The sequence below is a fragment of the Alnus glutinosa genome, chromosome 10, assembly GCF_958979055.1.
Source record: "Alnus glutinosa chromosome 10, dhAlnGlut1.1, whole genome shotgun sequence".
NCBI lineage: Eukaryota > Viridiplantae > Streptophyta > Magnoliopsida > Fagales > Betulaceae > Alnus > Alnus glutinosa.
Window position 1 is genome coordinate 4,638,197 of NC_084895.1, and position 16,114 is coordinate 4,654,310.

The following is a 16,114-nucleotide window of genomic DNA, read 5'->3' on the forward strand; positions in this document are numbered from 1 at the left end:
AGGAAAATCACATAGCATATTAAAAGTCTTCCATGCCTAAAGATCAGTTGGTACATTGATCAATTGGTAAATTTACATGAAAAAAAGAGGAAGAAAAAAAAGAAAGAAGATAAAGCAAAGATGGCATGCATTGTAATTCAACGAGAACACGCTAGTCTAACTCAAAGACCAATTAGCTTCTTCTTTTTTGGGCAGGGGTGGGTCTTATTTTGTCTTTGTTATTTAGTTTAATAAGTTATGTTTTGTCTTTAGCTAATTCTTGCATATGAAAGGAGAAAATAGATTACATTCTATATGAAAACGAATTTCAGAAAAAAAGAAAAAAAAAACGAAGAAAGAAAGAAAGGAAGAAAGAAGAAGAAGAAAGACAGACGTAAATAGTTTTTGTTGATATGTTGCTTATTTTGCCATTTGGGAGATCATCTCAAATCACCTCATTTAGAGTAATATAATCTCACTAAATTCTCCTCAAATCATTTTGAAGTAGTAGACACCAAAGCTGATTAATGATTATTAAATTATTTTTTAGCATTACCCTCTAGATTAATTAGTACCTAGATTTATTAGTACGATCGATTTTGAAGGGGTTGAGTGTTGTTATGACTGAATCAGAATGTTGAAATGAATTTTTAATTGGATTAATTAACATCCCACAACTAACAACGTTTTCTTTCTTTCTTTCTTAATCAAAGAGAAATTAAAAACAAAAGTAACAAGTTTGACATGAACATAATTGTTTATGAAATGCAAATATCTTTAGATGAACTGGAATTATGCTCCAGCAAAATATAACAAACAAATAAAATATTTACAATTTTTTCCCATCTCTTGAGAGACACCAACAGCAAAACAAAAACACTTGGTTTTGATCTGAACAATTTGCCTCAATTCATTGTAGCCTTTAGGCAAATAAAGTACATATGTCACCATCCCAAAAATCCTCCAATGTCCCTTGCGGCAGATCTCCACCCTCTGGGGGCACGATGTTCATGAAGGTTTCCCAATCAAACTCTGAATCAGAGTTATCACCAGCTGGTAGACAAAATTCCATATGGGTTTCCAAATCAGTCTCGGGCGTTCCTTCCATATGGGTTTCCGAATCAGCGTCGGGCGTTCCATAGTTTGCTTGAGGCCCATCGGATTGAACAATTTCACAGCAAACCCTCTTTCTTTGCCGGGATCCATCCTCACGGCGCCTTTTGATCCCAATCCTTGATTCTGATCCTTTCTTTTGAAGGGTACAGAGGACCCAACTGGTACTCGGTTCATGCTCCCCAACGAGTGAAAACTCGTGCATTAACCAGTCCGATCTCTTCATGGTCGAGCCATCTTTAACCTTGAAACAAAACAATTTCCTGGCCCCAATAACATCACCCTCCTCATCATATATATGATGAGAAGAGTTCTCATGCCAAACCCCAGATCCGGCAGTTCGTGCCACTCGACTTTTGTTTAGTTTTCTCAGTTTCGCGAAAAAGTAAACCTTCTCACCCTCCTGATCGCCGCAGATTTCCCAGGGAGGCTTTTCACCGTATAGATCGCACTCACCGATGCCGTCCCAGGGAAGCTCTTCACCCATCGCCTTCTTCAACAAGTAGTCTCGTACAAGCTCTTCATCGCTGGGACAAAAGCGGAACCCCGCCGGTAGAAACACAGCCATTAACTCCACTCTTATCTTTTCTCCTTGATCGATAACAACAAGGACTTCTATCAGGGTTTTACTTGGAAACAAAGCCTAAACCCTAGATGTATTTATTAGCCCTGCACTGACCGACTTGTCTAATTAAATAAACAAACAAATAAATAAAGGCAAGCCTACCGTTTAAGCCCTTCGTGCTGCGTCGTTTAACCCTTAAGCGGTCATAATTTTATTTCCTTTTTTGCCCTTACAACTCTGAAAAAGGGTTTGCCTTCGGTCGTGGAGCTTGAAGGGTAAGCAGCGGGTACCCGTGTGGGCTCACCGGGAGTGAAAGATTTAGGGAAGAGTTTTGAAGGTGGTTTGACGTGGAGCTTCTCCGAGACAGCGGACGAGCCGGTCGGCGTATGGACTAGTGTGTCTGCTTGGACAAAGGTTGTTGCTGTTGGAGATGATGGTGAAGTCATGGTGTTGTGTTTTTCCATTTTAGAGGGGGAGAGAGAATGTTAATTTGCAGAAGATGGTTCGCAGAAGATAAAGAATAATGAGAAGACGGGAGATAGTTGAAGTTCAAACACCCAAATGAGCTAGTTGAAGGCTTGGGGAAATAAACCTACCATCTGACCCTTGTCTTCTCAAGAAAAATTATACTTTTTGTCTTCCCGAGAACCAGACTTAATCCCTTGAAATACTTAAAAAAATTAAAAAAAAAAAAAAAAAAAAAGGCCTATTATACAAATGTTCAATTTTGTCCGAACCTTGCATGCTTATTATACAGATTGGGTTGCTTAGAACCTTCTTGAAAAGTTATTTAATGTCTCATTATCTACCTAACAAAATGCCGAAATTAATAAAATAAAAAAAGCTTAAACGTGCTAGAATATATTGATTGTCTAATGTCAGAAAATTATACAAAGAGATTCTGACTCATGACGTCCACATCAACTACTGGAGTCTGGACCATCCGTGAACAGTGCTTGCTGATTATAATTAACACCTACTAATTGCGTGATTACTGTTGATCACCACGCGCTTTGACGGTGCGTGTACCTTGGAGCCAGATTGAAGCTGTTTGGTTAAAAGTGATTGGTGAGGGTGAGTAATGTAACGCGGTGACAGAAAAGTTCTCCATTCATAATATAGTATTTTTTTTTTTTTTTTTTCAAATTTTTGATTATATGTTGATTTGCCATTTTTTTTTTTTATTTAACAACACAAAAGGCTTGATTTGTGCTAAGTTACTATATAAATTAAATAACTAAACATTTGTCTATAAATTATTCTTAAAAATAAATATAGTCTACGGTTAGTTGCGGACCCAGGCTAATAAACATGAAGGGTCCAAATTGAAAAAAATAAATAAATTTGAGGGGATAAAACTAAAAAAATTAAAAAATTAGGGAGTAAAATTTTAATTCTAATTTTTTTTTAAAAAAAAAAAAAAATTGGAAGAAAGTTTTGGGGCTTGGGGGCCCTATGCAGGTCCGCCCTGTCTACAGTGAGAATGGAACGAATGACACTTTTATATCGAATTAGTAAAAAAAAGGAAAGAACGGAATAATTGAATCATTTTATTGACACTTCAAAATCAATTACGAAAAAATGGTTATTAGTTCATATTAAAAATTATTAATAATTTTATGTAGGTTTATACGATTAGTTATTTTTATTAAATAAAAAAATTATCATAAAAAAAAATTAGAGGACGAGTCTATGGGCACGATAGATTGATTTTTTATGAAAAAAAATGAACTTTTTTTTATCATAATATAAATGTATTATGGACAGGAATTTGGTATTTTTCTATATATATAAAACATTTATATATACGTGTGTGTTTGAGAAATGGTAACCAGTGAATTTTTATGACAAAATATGCCCACTTTGATGCTAAGATAAGGGGGCAGAAAATGACTTGTGCCTAAATTTCTTCGTTTTGATTGGCTTTATAAATAACAATTGTTGATTTTTTTGTCAGTATGAAACTTTGGAAATAGCCAATTCCGCAATCCGGTCGATAAGGCATAGGTCTTCAAATGTAGCGCCGGCTAGTTGAGAAAAACACTTGATATCCGGACATTTCGGGCTAGGTGGAACGAATTCGTGGGTATGGGCAGGTTCTGCCTATCTCTAATCCCTAAGCACCTCAATAAAAGACAAATAAGCACGCCGACGAGTTTTATAAATCTTTCATGGTCCCATTAATATGAGCCTTATATCACAACTATATTGGGTTTTTTAAAAATAAGAATTATATCACATAAAATTAGACATGATATGATAAGCACGGTAAAGTTGTTTAATATTATATAATAAAAATTCATTATCTTTTTCTTTTGCATTTTCTTTACTCTATATATATATACACATCCAACGACCCATAATTGCAAAACGTACACACGCTACACACTACACACACACACACATATATATATATATATAGGGGTAGTTTGGCCACGTCCTAACCCCAGTGTTTTTTTTTCTTTTACATTTGTTAAAATATTTTTTTTATAGGAATGATTGATATTTTCCATGATTTTTGTTAAGAAATTAATGGAAAATATGAGGTAAAAATCTAATTAAAACTCAAAATTATAATTATTCTTAAAATTTGAAACCTAGAGAGCTTTTTCAAACGACTAAAAACTCTAGGATGGTAACTTAGGTTTTCCCTGTTGCTAATTGCATTCCTCGAAAATGCAACAAACTTTAACCCATTTCACCTTTTAACCTAAAATTACTAGAAAAACCCACGTATAAACTCTGAATATTATGCATATAACCAAGTCTAAAGAGCCGAGTCGGGCCTGCCGACCCGATTCGGGTCGTAGCCCTTGGCCCCTTGTACCCGCAACAAACAACACCTGGGAAAAATGACAAAATAAAAAAATAAAAAAAAAAATAAAGAAAAAGAAGATATAAATCCCTTATTCCACTGACAACCTTAAACCCTTCTGCCCCTTCCATGCCAATTATCATGATTTTGAAGCTCGAAAGCTTTCCCTCAACAAAATCACTCTCTCATTGCCTCGAGCTCTGCAACTTGCGTGCTTATTATCTATGCTCAAAGATGATGCCTTTCTACAATTCCTTTCCTCACCTTTCCAACCAAACCCAGCAAACCAATGCTTCCACTGCTCCACCTCCTCAGCAGGTAACTCTCTCTCTCTCTCTCTCTCTCTCTCTCAATCATATAGATGTTTTGACGATTGAATTTACCACTTGCAAGAGAGACTCTGAGGACAGTGATAGAGAGGCCACACTACGAAAAGCGGTATAATAACTTACCTTTTATCTTTCTTTTGTCCTTTTTCTTTGGTATTTGTGTTCATTACATGAAATTTGAGCAATCGTTTAACTCAATCTTACCAAACTTTGGCCAACTAAAGCAGAGCTCCTTACATGTAAAGAAATACACATATTCAATGAAGGGCATTGTATGGACAAAGCCTCGTGTCTCTCTAATCACTTGGTAAGTGGGAGAAAGGAAAGGAGAGATCCACGAGGATGACAAAGGTGTTTACCTTGTTTGGTTGGATGGAAATGGAATGAGGGAGGGGGGAAGGTTGTTTCTTTCCTATTCCATCAACTCATCAAGTGAGATGGAAAGAAAGAGTTGTGATAGAGAATCTATTTTTAATTCTATTTTAATCTATATAGCCCCCGCCACTTACTTTCTCTGCTATTTGTGGTCAATAAAACAGATGAAGATGAGCAATGATAGGCCGGGGCAAGCCAGCCGGCCCCCGGCCCTTTTCATTTAAATTGAATTTTTTTATTAAAAAAGTCGGCTGAAGTATCATCATTTCCCGTGAAGAGAGGGTAATTTTCATTCCTCCCTCTTTACTTTACTTGCTTCATTTCCTCCCACAGGCAAGGGGAATTTTTTTTCCTCTTTTTTGTATGTTAAATTAAAAAGGTGAAAAAGAGGATCAAAATCCACTAGGAAGTATACTAGAGGAATACATTAAAAAAAAAAAAAAAATTACTATGGCCTAAAGTTTAACATACTATGGAGCAAATTCATTTTTCCAACAGGTCAACATCACAATGGGCGTGTTTGGCAAGGGTAAAATTTTTTTTTCCTTCCCCTCTTTATTTATTTAAAAAATAATCAACTTCAAAACATTTTAATTTTATATCACATTAATAATTTTTTATCATTATTTATATACAAAATATTTTTTTTTTTTTTTCACTTTTTTATATAAATTCTTTTTATTTTATATCACTTTTATCTCTTCCGACTATCGCTACTAATTTTTCTTCTTTTACCAAATAAGGTCAATCTTTATATATATATATATATATATATATATCTAATCAACACGCGCATGAAGGTGAGCCTAAGCTACCATTGTGTCTTCTGACCCTTCTCTTCTCAAGAAAAACTTTTTGTCTTCCCGAGATTTTCGTCAACCAGGCCTTCTTCTCCATTGGGAGAACTACTCCGACGAAATGTCTGAAGCACCATTTACAACAAGTTGTACACTGCATGCCGTGTGAAATGATGTCCAATCACCATTCAAAATCACCCTCCACTGTTTATTTTCCTCGAACTCCTCCCTCCCACACCATAGCACCGTTCAATATACACTACAGATTGTGCACGTTGGAAAACTCAAACGCCTCCTACAATCCAAAACACTAAGATCATTTTCAACTATGAAAGTTAAAATAGTTATCGAAAAAGCACAACTCTCTACTTTAATCACGATTTATTCTATATTTTCTCTAACAGTTCACTCTTTACTTTTTTTAAATATTATTTTTTAATCATTTTTTTTTTCATTTCTCTCTCACTCTTCGGTCTCCCCAATCCCAACAGAGCCGAGCGATTACTGTTTGACTTTTGGCGCACGTCATCGTGGACTAGTACTGCCTCATCGCCTTCCTCGCCTTTATCATCGTCTCTGCCTTCTACTAGTACTTGGAGGATCGGCGCGTGCGCCTGAAGCTCGTCTCATCCGGAAAGCTGCTGGCACAGATTGAGGCACCTCTGCTGCAGGGGAAGACACCCGGAGGAGGGGGGATGTGGTGGCGAGGATTGGTGGGGCTGTGCTCTTCAAGGTGAACTCGGCCATTGGGTACTTGCTGATGCCAGCGGTTATGTCCTTCAACAGAGGGGTCTTCGTGGCTATGATGCTGGGCCTCGCGGATCTCCTGGATCCATCTTTCTGGTTATGTCTTTCAACAGGGAGGGACAGAGAAGGCCGGAGAGCCACAGAGAGAGAGAAAAAAAAATATTAATAAAAAAATATGTAAACAGATGAACAGTGAATAGCCAATAGTGCCTATTTACTGTTTATGAAGTTAGGAAAAAAAGTTAGAATGACTATTCTGCTAGAAGAATAAAAAGAGACAAAAATAACTAAATTTAACTTTTTAGTTAAATTTAACTTTTCCAAGATGCTCTAAAGAATCTCCCAAATTCATCCATATGTTGTCTTTAGCATATGGCAATGAGTAAAAATGACACGTGTTATTAAAATAAGTAAGAAACGAAAAACGTATGAAAAATCACATAAAAAGAAACTAAACTGTATTTAATAAAGCATACATCATACATAATATACATGCATATCATATAACTTTATTTTTATTATTTCCAATTCGTAATTAATTGGAACACTTGAGAGGTTATTCTGAGTGTTGATGAAATGTCACTTCATATTATGCTGTACATCTTCCATTCATCTCCGTTTACATGGTTTCCTTTCTTATATTTTTTCTTCTTTAATTTTTTTTAAATAAAAAAAATGAGCCGGAAGCTTTTACTACAAAGATGTAAATGGTTTTGTTGATATGTCAGCCTCTTTTGCTATTTTGACAATTGAGAGAGAGGATCATCTCAAACCACCTCATTTAGAGTAATATAATTTCAATAAATACTGATTAATTAATAGATATATTTTATAATTAAAAAAAAAAATCTACGGCATTTAGATTTATTGGGTTTGTTTGTTAAGCTCAGGGACAATACAGAATAGTGCTGGTCACTATTCACAATTTTTTTTTTTTTTTTTTTTTACATTTTCCAATAACAATTAATATCAAAACATTCTCAATTTTTTCACTTTTTATATCAAATCAATAATTTTTTATTACTATTCAAATAAAAAAATTCACTATAATACAAAAATTTTTCACTTTTTTATACAAATTATTTTTTATTTTATATCGCATCATCATTTTTTACTAATTCCAAAACTAACAACCCACTACTCAGTTATGTCCTTTGCCAAACAAGCCCATTAGTACAATTTTTAAGGGGTCGGGCGTTGTTGACCGAATAGAATGCTCATACTGGAACTTTTGGTAATTCGACAATGGCATTGCAAAAGCCGTAATATTTTATAATATAAATTTAACTTTTTCATGAAAAATATTTTAAACATTTACCTATTTAAACAGATAAGAGGGAATTGTGTATATGTATATTTAAACAGACGTAGCATAATTGGACAGAAAATGAACGAAATGACCAATTTCAAATCCGCAAAAAATTTAAGCTGTCAAAGTAAATTTTTAAAATCTAAGAAAGTGAATTTGTATGTTTGTATTTTTATTTTTATTTTTTTGAATAAACCCAGCATGAGGTGTTGGTATTTTCTTTTTTTTTTTCATTTTATTTGTTATTTTTAAAATTTTAAGTTGGATTGTGAAATCAATATATGGATTTCATTTAAAATACTAGGGCTTAAAAAAAAAACTAAAAACTAGCCCAAAATAATTTTAAAATCATTTAGAATAAGCTTTAATAGTTACCCAATATACTAAAATAGGCCCAAAAAATTCATTACCTAATAGTCTGATAACGAATAATAACAGTATTTAATAATCACAATAACCGCGCGGTTGCTAATCGCATGATGCAAATGCAGACATGACTTAGGAAACTTCACAGCAAGGCAGCCTCTAGACACCTGACCCCTCCGTCACTACTAGTACTACTCGCCACTTGGCCCACAAACATGGAAAGAGTAATGCTACATATCATCCTCTTGTCCACCTTTTATCCTCCCAAAATTGATTTGGCTCTTAAAATCACCATTGGATCAAAATTCAATAATGATCTATCATAAATTCAATGGTGATTTTAAGAGCCACATTAAATTTGGGAGGACAAAAGGAGGACAAGGGGATGATGTGTAGTATTACTCATTTAGCAGCCTATGAAATTATGTACCCACAATGTTGTTAAGTGTTTTTCTATTTACATTTCTAGGCATAGTTTGAAAATAGCAGGATTATAGCTAGGTAGGATGAAGACGCTGAGATGGCTAAAAATACAACAATTATTTAGGACAAAATACGTTACATACCCTACCAATTGTTCTACTAATTTTACCTATCATAAATTTTTTGGAACAAAACCAGAATTTTCTATTTATAAGAGTCAAAGGTCGAATTTAACTTAACAAAAAGAATTGAAAATCAAACTTAAAAATACATTCATGATGTATTATGTACCATCCTTCTTCTTTTTTTTTTTTTTTCTCCTCCCTTCTCTAGTTACTAACCTTCCTAAATAAATTTTTTAAAAAATTGGCAGATAAAAAAAGTAATTCCTGAACATATACGTCTAATAAACCCAATCTCTCACCTGCAACGAACCTAAAGGTATTCATGATTGCATCATATGCTTCTCTAGGGTCCGTGTCCTCCAATTTGTACCATTTTTCTTCTTCCTTGTTTATTTGTTAACGGTGTGAATTTAAGCCACTGATCCTCCCTCATTTCTCAACATACCTTCTTCTCATGGGCGGAACCAAAATTTATTTTTAGGAGTCGAAATCATAAAAAAATAAAATAAATAAAATTTAGGAAAAATAATTTAAAAAAATTATAGATTTTGGAGGCAGTTCCGCCCATGCTTCTTCTCAAGATCGGTCAATTATCAAATCAATCATATTATAATTAAGGTCCTAATTAAGTGAGAACTAAGTAGAACTTTAGTATTAATTCTTTAGTTAATTTGTATTAGACTGTGATAGAGAGGGATGAAATTAGAACACACACACATACACATAGATTAAGTCCTTTGTGGGAAAAGTGTAATAAGTTTTGGTGGTTAATATAATATAGTTGAGATCATACTCATAGGCTTAAGCTTTTGTGTTAAGTAGTTTTTATTGTTATGAATTTTGAATTGTTCGTAAATATATATTTTTTTTAAAAAAAACAAAATAAAAATTATCAAACAAGGCCAATGGTATCTTGCATTCTTTTCATGCATACAAAGACTAGGAGATCCATGTAAACAGTGGTGTACCTAGCCTTGTGAATATGGGGCCAAATTGGAAAAAAAAATAAAATTTGGGTGGGGGCAAAACTAAAAAAATAAAAAAAGTTATGGATAAAATTTAATTTTTTTTTTTTACAAAAAGAAAAAATTTGGGAGAATTTGGGGCTTGGGAGGCCAGGCCCCCCTTGGCCCCATGTAGGTCTGCCACTGTCTGTAAAATATGGTTTTTTGTTTTTTTTTTTTCTTAATTTTTGTGAACCAAAAATCAGATTTGACCTAGTGGGAGCCAATATGGTTGCTAGACATGTTAGGTAAAAAGAATTCAACGATTTTGACAAATTAAAATTACAGAAAATGATAGGTAGAATAAAATTCTTTTAAAAAACGTCAAATTTTAAAAGTCTTCCCTGCCTAAAGATCTTGGCTATAGTCATATATATGAATATGCGCAAATTGTTAGGAAAATCACATAACATGTTAAAAGTCTTCCATGCCTAAAGATCAGTTGGTACATTGATCGATTGGTAAATTTACATGAAAAAAAGAGGAAGAAAAAAACAGAAAGAAGATAAAGCAAAGATGGCATGCATTGTAATTCAGTGAGGACACGCAAGTCTAACTCAAAGACCAATTAGCTGTTTTTTTTTTTTTGAGGGGGGGCTTAATTTTAATTTTTTATTTAGTTTAATAAGTTATGTTTTGTCTTTAGCTAATTCTTGCATATGAAAGGAGAAAATTGATTACATTCTATATGAAAACGAATTTCAGAAAAAAAGAAAAAAAAAACGAAGAAAGAAAGAAAGAAAGAAGAAGAAGAAGAAAGACGGACGTAAATAGTTTTTGTTGATATGTTGCTTATTTTGCCATTTGGGAGATCATCTCAAATCACCTCATTTAGAGTAATATAATCTCACTAAATTCTCCTCAAATCATTTTGAAGTAGTAGACACCAAAGCTGATTAATGATTATTAAATTATTTTTTAGCATTACCCTCTAGATTAATTAGTACCTAGATTTATTAGTACGATCGATTTTGAAGGGGTTGAGTGTTGTTATGACTGAATCAGAATGTTGAAATGAATTTTTAATTGGATTAATTAACATCCCACAACTAACAACGTTTTCTTTCTTTCTTTCTTAATCAAAGAGAAATAAAAAAACAAAAGTAACAAGTTTGACATGAACATAATTGTTTATGAAATGCAAATATCTTTATTGCGGGTGCAAAAAATTGGGAGACTTACAATATGATGAACTGGAATTATGCTCCAGCAAAATATAACAAACAAATAAAAAATTTACAATTTTTTCCCATCTTTTGAGAGACACCAACAGCAAAACAAAAACACTCCGTTTTGATATGAACAATTTGCCTCAATTCATTGTAGCCTTTAGGCAAATAAAGTACATATGTCACCATCCCAAAAATCCTCCAATGTCCCTTGCGGCAGATCTCCACCCTCTGGGGGCACGATGTTCATGAAGGTTTCCCAATTAAACTCTGAATCAGAGTTATCACCAGCTGGTAGACAAAATTCCATATGGGTTTCCAAATCAGTCTCGGGCGTTCCTTCCATATGGGTTTCCGAATCAGCGTCGGGCGTTCCATAGTTTGCTTGAGGCCCATCGGATTGAACAATTTCACAGCAAACCCTCTTTCTTTGCTGGGATCCATCCTCACGGCGCCTTTTGATCCCAATCCTTGATTCTGATCCTTTCTTTTGAAGGGTACAGAGGACCCAACTGGTACTCGGTTCATGCTCCCCAACGAGTGAAAACTCGTGCATTAACCAGTCCGATCTCTTCATGGTCGAGCCATCTTTAACCTTGAAACAAAACAATTTCCTGGCCCCAATAACATCACCCTCCTCATCATATATATGATGAGAAGAGTTCTCATGCCAAACCCCAGATCCGGCAGTTCGTGCCACTCGACTTTTGTTTAGTTTTCTCAGTTTCGCGAAAAAGTAAACCTTCTCACCCTCCAGATCGCCGCAGATTTCCCAGGGAGGCTTTTCACCGTATATATCGCACTCACCGATGCCGTCCCAGGGAAGCTCTTCACCCATCGCCTTCTTCAACAAGTAGTCTCGTACAAGCTCTTCATCGCTGGGACAAAAGCGGAACCCCGCCGGTAGAAACACAGCCATTAACTCCACTCTTATCTTTTCTCCTTGATTGATAACAACAAGGACTTCTATCAGGGTTTTACTTGGAAACAAAGCCTAAACCCTAGATGTATTTATTAGCCCTGCACTGACCGACTTGTCTAATTAAATAAACAAACAAATAAAAATAAAAACAAACAAATAAATAAAGGCAAGCCTACCGTTTAAGCCCTTCGTGCTGCGTCGTTTAACCCTTAAGCGGTCATAATTTTATTTCCTTTTTTGCCCTTACAGCTCTGAAAAAGGGTTTGCCTTCGGTCGTGGAGCTTGAAGGGTAAGCAGCGGGTACCCGTGTGGGCTCACCGGGAGTGAAAGATTTAGGGAAGAGTTTTGAAGGTGGTTTGACGTGGAGCTTCTCCGAGACAGCGGACGAGCCGGTCGGCGTCTGGACTAGTGTGTCTGCTTGGACAAAGGTTGTTGCTGTTGGAGATGATGGTGAAGTCATGGTGTTGTGTTTTTCCATTTTTGAGGGGGAGAGAGAATGGTGATCGATTTGCAGAAGATAAAGAATAATGAGAAGACGGGGAGATAGTTGAAGTTCAAACACCCAAATGAGCTAGTTGAAGGCTTGGGGAAATAGACCGAATGGGGAATAACCTGCATCCATCCAAGGTTCTCCATTGTTTCACAGTTCATGCATTGAAATTGAAGAAACACAGGGCTCAAGAATGATAGGCACAGAAGTACAACAATTATTCCCATAAGCCTACCATCTGACCCTTGTCTTCTCAAGAAAAATTATACTTTTTGTCTTCCCGAGAACCAGACTTAATCCCTTGAAATACTTAAAAAAAAAAGAAAAAAAAGAAAAAAGCCTATTATACAAATGTTCAATTTTGTCCGAACCTTGCATGCTTATTATACAGATTGGGTTGCTTAGAACCTTCTTGAAAAGTTATTTAATGTCTCATTATCTACCTAACAAAATGCTGAAATTAATAAAAAAAAAAAAGCTTAAACGTGCTAGAATATATTGATTGTCTAATGTCAGAAAATTATAGAAAGAGATTCTGACCCACGACGTCCACATTCAACTACTGGAGTCTGGACCATCCGTGAACAGTGCTTGCTGATTAAAATTAACACCTACTAATTGCGTGATTACTGTTGATCACCACGCGCTTTGACGGTGCGTGTACCTTGGAGCCAGATTAAAGCGGTTTGGTTAAAAGTGATTGGTGAGGGTGAGTAGTGTAACGCGGTGACAGAAAAGTTCTCAATTCATAATATAGTATTATGATTAATAATATAGTATTTTTTTTTTTTTTTTTTCAAATTTTTGATTATATGTTGATTCCCCTTCTTTTTTTTTTTTCTCAAATTTTTGATTATATGTTGATTTGCCATTTTTTTTTTATTTAACAACACAAAAAGCTTGATTTGTGCTAAGTTCCTATATAAATTAAATAACTAAACATTTGTCTATAAATTATTCTTAAAAATAAATATAGTATACGGTCAGTTGTGGACCCAGGCTAATAAACATGAAGGGTCCAAATTGAAAAAAAAAAAAAATTTGAGGGAGCAAAACTAAAAAAATTAAAAAATTAGGGAGTAAAATTTTAATTTTAATTTTAATTTTAATTTTTTTTTAAAAAAAAAAAAAAATTGGAAGAAAGTTTTGGGGCTTGGGGGCCCTATGCAGGTCCGCCCTGTCTACAGTGAGAATGAAACGAATGACACTTTTATATCGGATTAGTAAAAAAAGGGAAAGAATGGAATAATTGAATCATTTTATTGACACTTCAAAATCAATTACGAAAAAATGGTTATTAGTTCATATTAAAAATTATTAATATTTTTATGTATGTTTATACGATTAGTTATTTTTATTAAATAAAAAAATTATCATAAAAAAAAAAAATTAGAGGACGAGTCTATGGGCACGATAGATTGATTTTTTATGAAAAAAAAAATGAACTTTTTATCATAGTATAAATGTATTATGGACAGGAATTTGGTATTTTTCTATATATATAAAACATTTATATATACGTGCGTGTTTGAGAAATGGTAACCAGTGAATTTTTATGACAAAATACGCCCACTTTGATGCTAAGATAAGGGGGCAGAAAATGAGTTGTCCCTAAATTTCTTAGTTTTGATTGGCTTTATAAATAACAATTGTTGATTTTTTTTGTCAGTATGAAACTTTGGAAATAGCCAATTCTGCAATCCGGTGAATAAGGCATAGGTCTTCAAATGTAGCGCCGGCTAGTTGAGAAAAACACTTGATATCCGGACATTTCGAGCTAGGTGGAACGAATTCGTGGGTATCGGGGTAGTTTGGCCACGTCCTAACCCCAGTGTTTTTATTTCTTTTACATTTGTTAAAATATTTTTTTAGAGGAATGATTGATATTTTCCATGATTTTTGTTAAGAAATTAATGGAAAATATGAGGTAAAAATCTAATTAAAACTCAAAATTATAATTATTCTTAAAATTTGAAACCTAGAGAGCTTTTTCAAACGACTAAAAACTCTAGGATGGTAACTTAGGTTTTCCCTGTTGCTAATTGCATTCCTCGAAAATGCAACAAACTTTAACCCATTTCACCTTTTAACCTAAAATTACTAGAAAAACCCACGTATAAACTCTGAATATTATGCATATAACCAAGTCCAAAGAGCCGAGTCGGGCCTGCCGACCCGATTCGGGTCGTAGCCCTTGGCCCCTTGTACCCGAAACAAACAACACCTGGGAAAAATGACAAAATAAAAAAAGAAAAAAAGAAAAAGAAAAAGAAGATATAAACCCCTTATTCCACTGACAACCTTAAACCCTGCTGCCCCTTCCATGCCAATTATCATGATTTTGAAGCTCGAAAGCTTTCCCTCAACAAAATCACTCTCTCATTGCCTCGAGCTCTGCAACTTGCGTGCTTGTTATCTATGCTCAAAGATGATGCCTTTCTACAATTCCTTTCCTCACCTTTCCAACCAAACCCAGCAAACCAATGCTTCCGCTGCTCCATCTCGTCAGCAGGTAACTCTCTCTCTCTCTCTCTCTCTCTCTCCCTCTCAATCATATAGATGTTTTGACGATTGAATTTACCACTTGCAAGAGAGACTCTGAGGACAGTGATAGAGAGGCCACACTACGAAAAGCGGTATAATAACTTACCTTTTATCTTTCTTTTGTCCTTTTTCTTTGGTATTTGTGTTCATTGCATGAAATTTGAGCAATCGTTTAACTCAATCTTACCAAACTTTGGCCAACTAAAGCAGAGCTCCTTACATGTAAAGAAATACACATATTCAATGAAGGGCATTGTATGGACAAAGCCTCGTGTCTCTCTAATCACTTGGTAAGTGGGAGAAAGGAAGGGAGAGATCCACGAGGATGACAAAGGTGTTTACCTTGTTTGGTTGGATGGAAATGGAATGAGGGAGGGGAGAAGGTTGTTTCTTTCCTATTCCATCAACTCATCAAGTGCGATGGAAAGAAAGAGTTGTGATAGAGAATCTATTTTTAATTCTATTTTAATCTATATAGCCCCCGCCACTTACTTTCTCTGCTATTTGTGGTCAATAAAACACATGAAGATGAGCAATGATAGGCCGGGGAAGCCTGCCGGCCCCCGGCCCTTTTCATTTAAATTGAATTTTTTATTAAAAAAGTCGGCTGAAGTATCATCATTTGATTCATTTCCGTGAAGAGAGGGTAATTTTCATTCCTCCCTCTTTACTTTACTTGCTTCATTTCCTCCCACAGGCAAGGGGAATTTTTTTTCCTCTTTTTTGTATGTTAAATTAAAAAGGTGAAAAAGAGGATCAAAATCCACTAGGAAGTATACTAGAGGAATACATTAAAAAAAAAAAAAAAAAAAATACTATGGCCTAAAGTTTAACATACTATGGAGCAAATTCATTTTTCCAACACGTCAACATCACAATGGGCGTGTTTGGCAAGGGTAAATTTTTTTTTTTCCTTCCTCTCTTTATTTATTTAAAAAATAATCAACTTCAAAACATTTCAACTTTATATCACATTAATAATTTTTTATCATTAGTTACACTATAAAATAATTTATTTATTTTTTTTTTTCACTTTTTTATA

At 34.5% G+C, this 16,114-nt stretch overlaps 2 protein-coding genes across 2 annotated transcripts; both read right to left on the reverse strand.

Moving 5' to 3' along the window:
• Nucleotides 1-812: 812 nt before the first annotated feature.
• LOC133880750 (NAC domain-containing protein JA2-like) lies at nucleotides 813-2,237 on the reverse strand. The gene is made up of 2 exons (XM_062319744.1): nucleotides 1,820-2,237; nucleotides 813-1,761 (listed from the first exon to the last, which is right to left on the reverse strand). The coding sequence occupies exon 2, from the start codon at nucleotides 1,658-1,660 to the stop codon at nucleotides 902-904; it is 759 nt and encodes a 252-aa protein (XP_062175728.1). The 5' UTR covers nucleotides 1,661-1,761; nucleotides 1,820-2,237; the 3' UTR covers nucleotides 813-901.
• A 9,039-nt stretch (nucleotides 2,238-11,276) lies between these two features.
• Nucleotides 11,277-12,035, reverse strand: LOC133878922 (NAC domain-containing protein JA2-like). Its single transcript, XM_062317483.1, has one exon. It carries the CDS (start codon nucleotides 12,033-12,035, stop codon nucleotides 11,277-11,279), a length of 759 nt encoding a protein of 252 aa, XP_062173467.1.
• Between the last annotated feature and the right edge of the window lie 4,079 nt (nucleotides 12,036-16,114).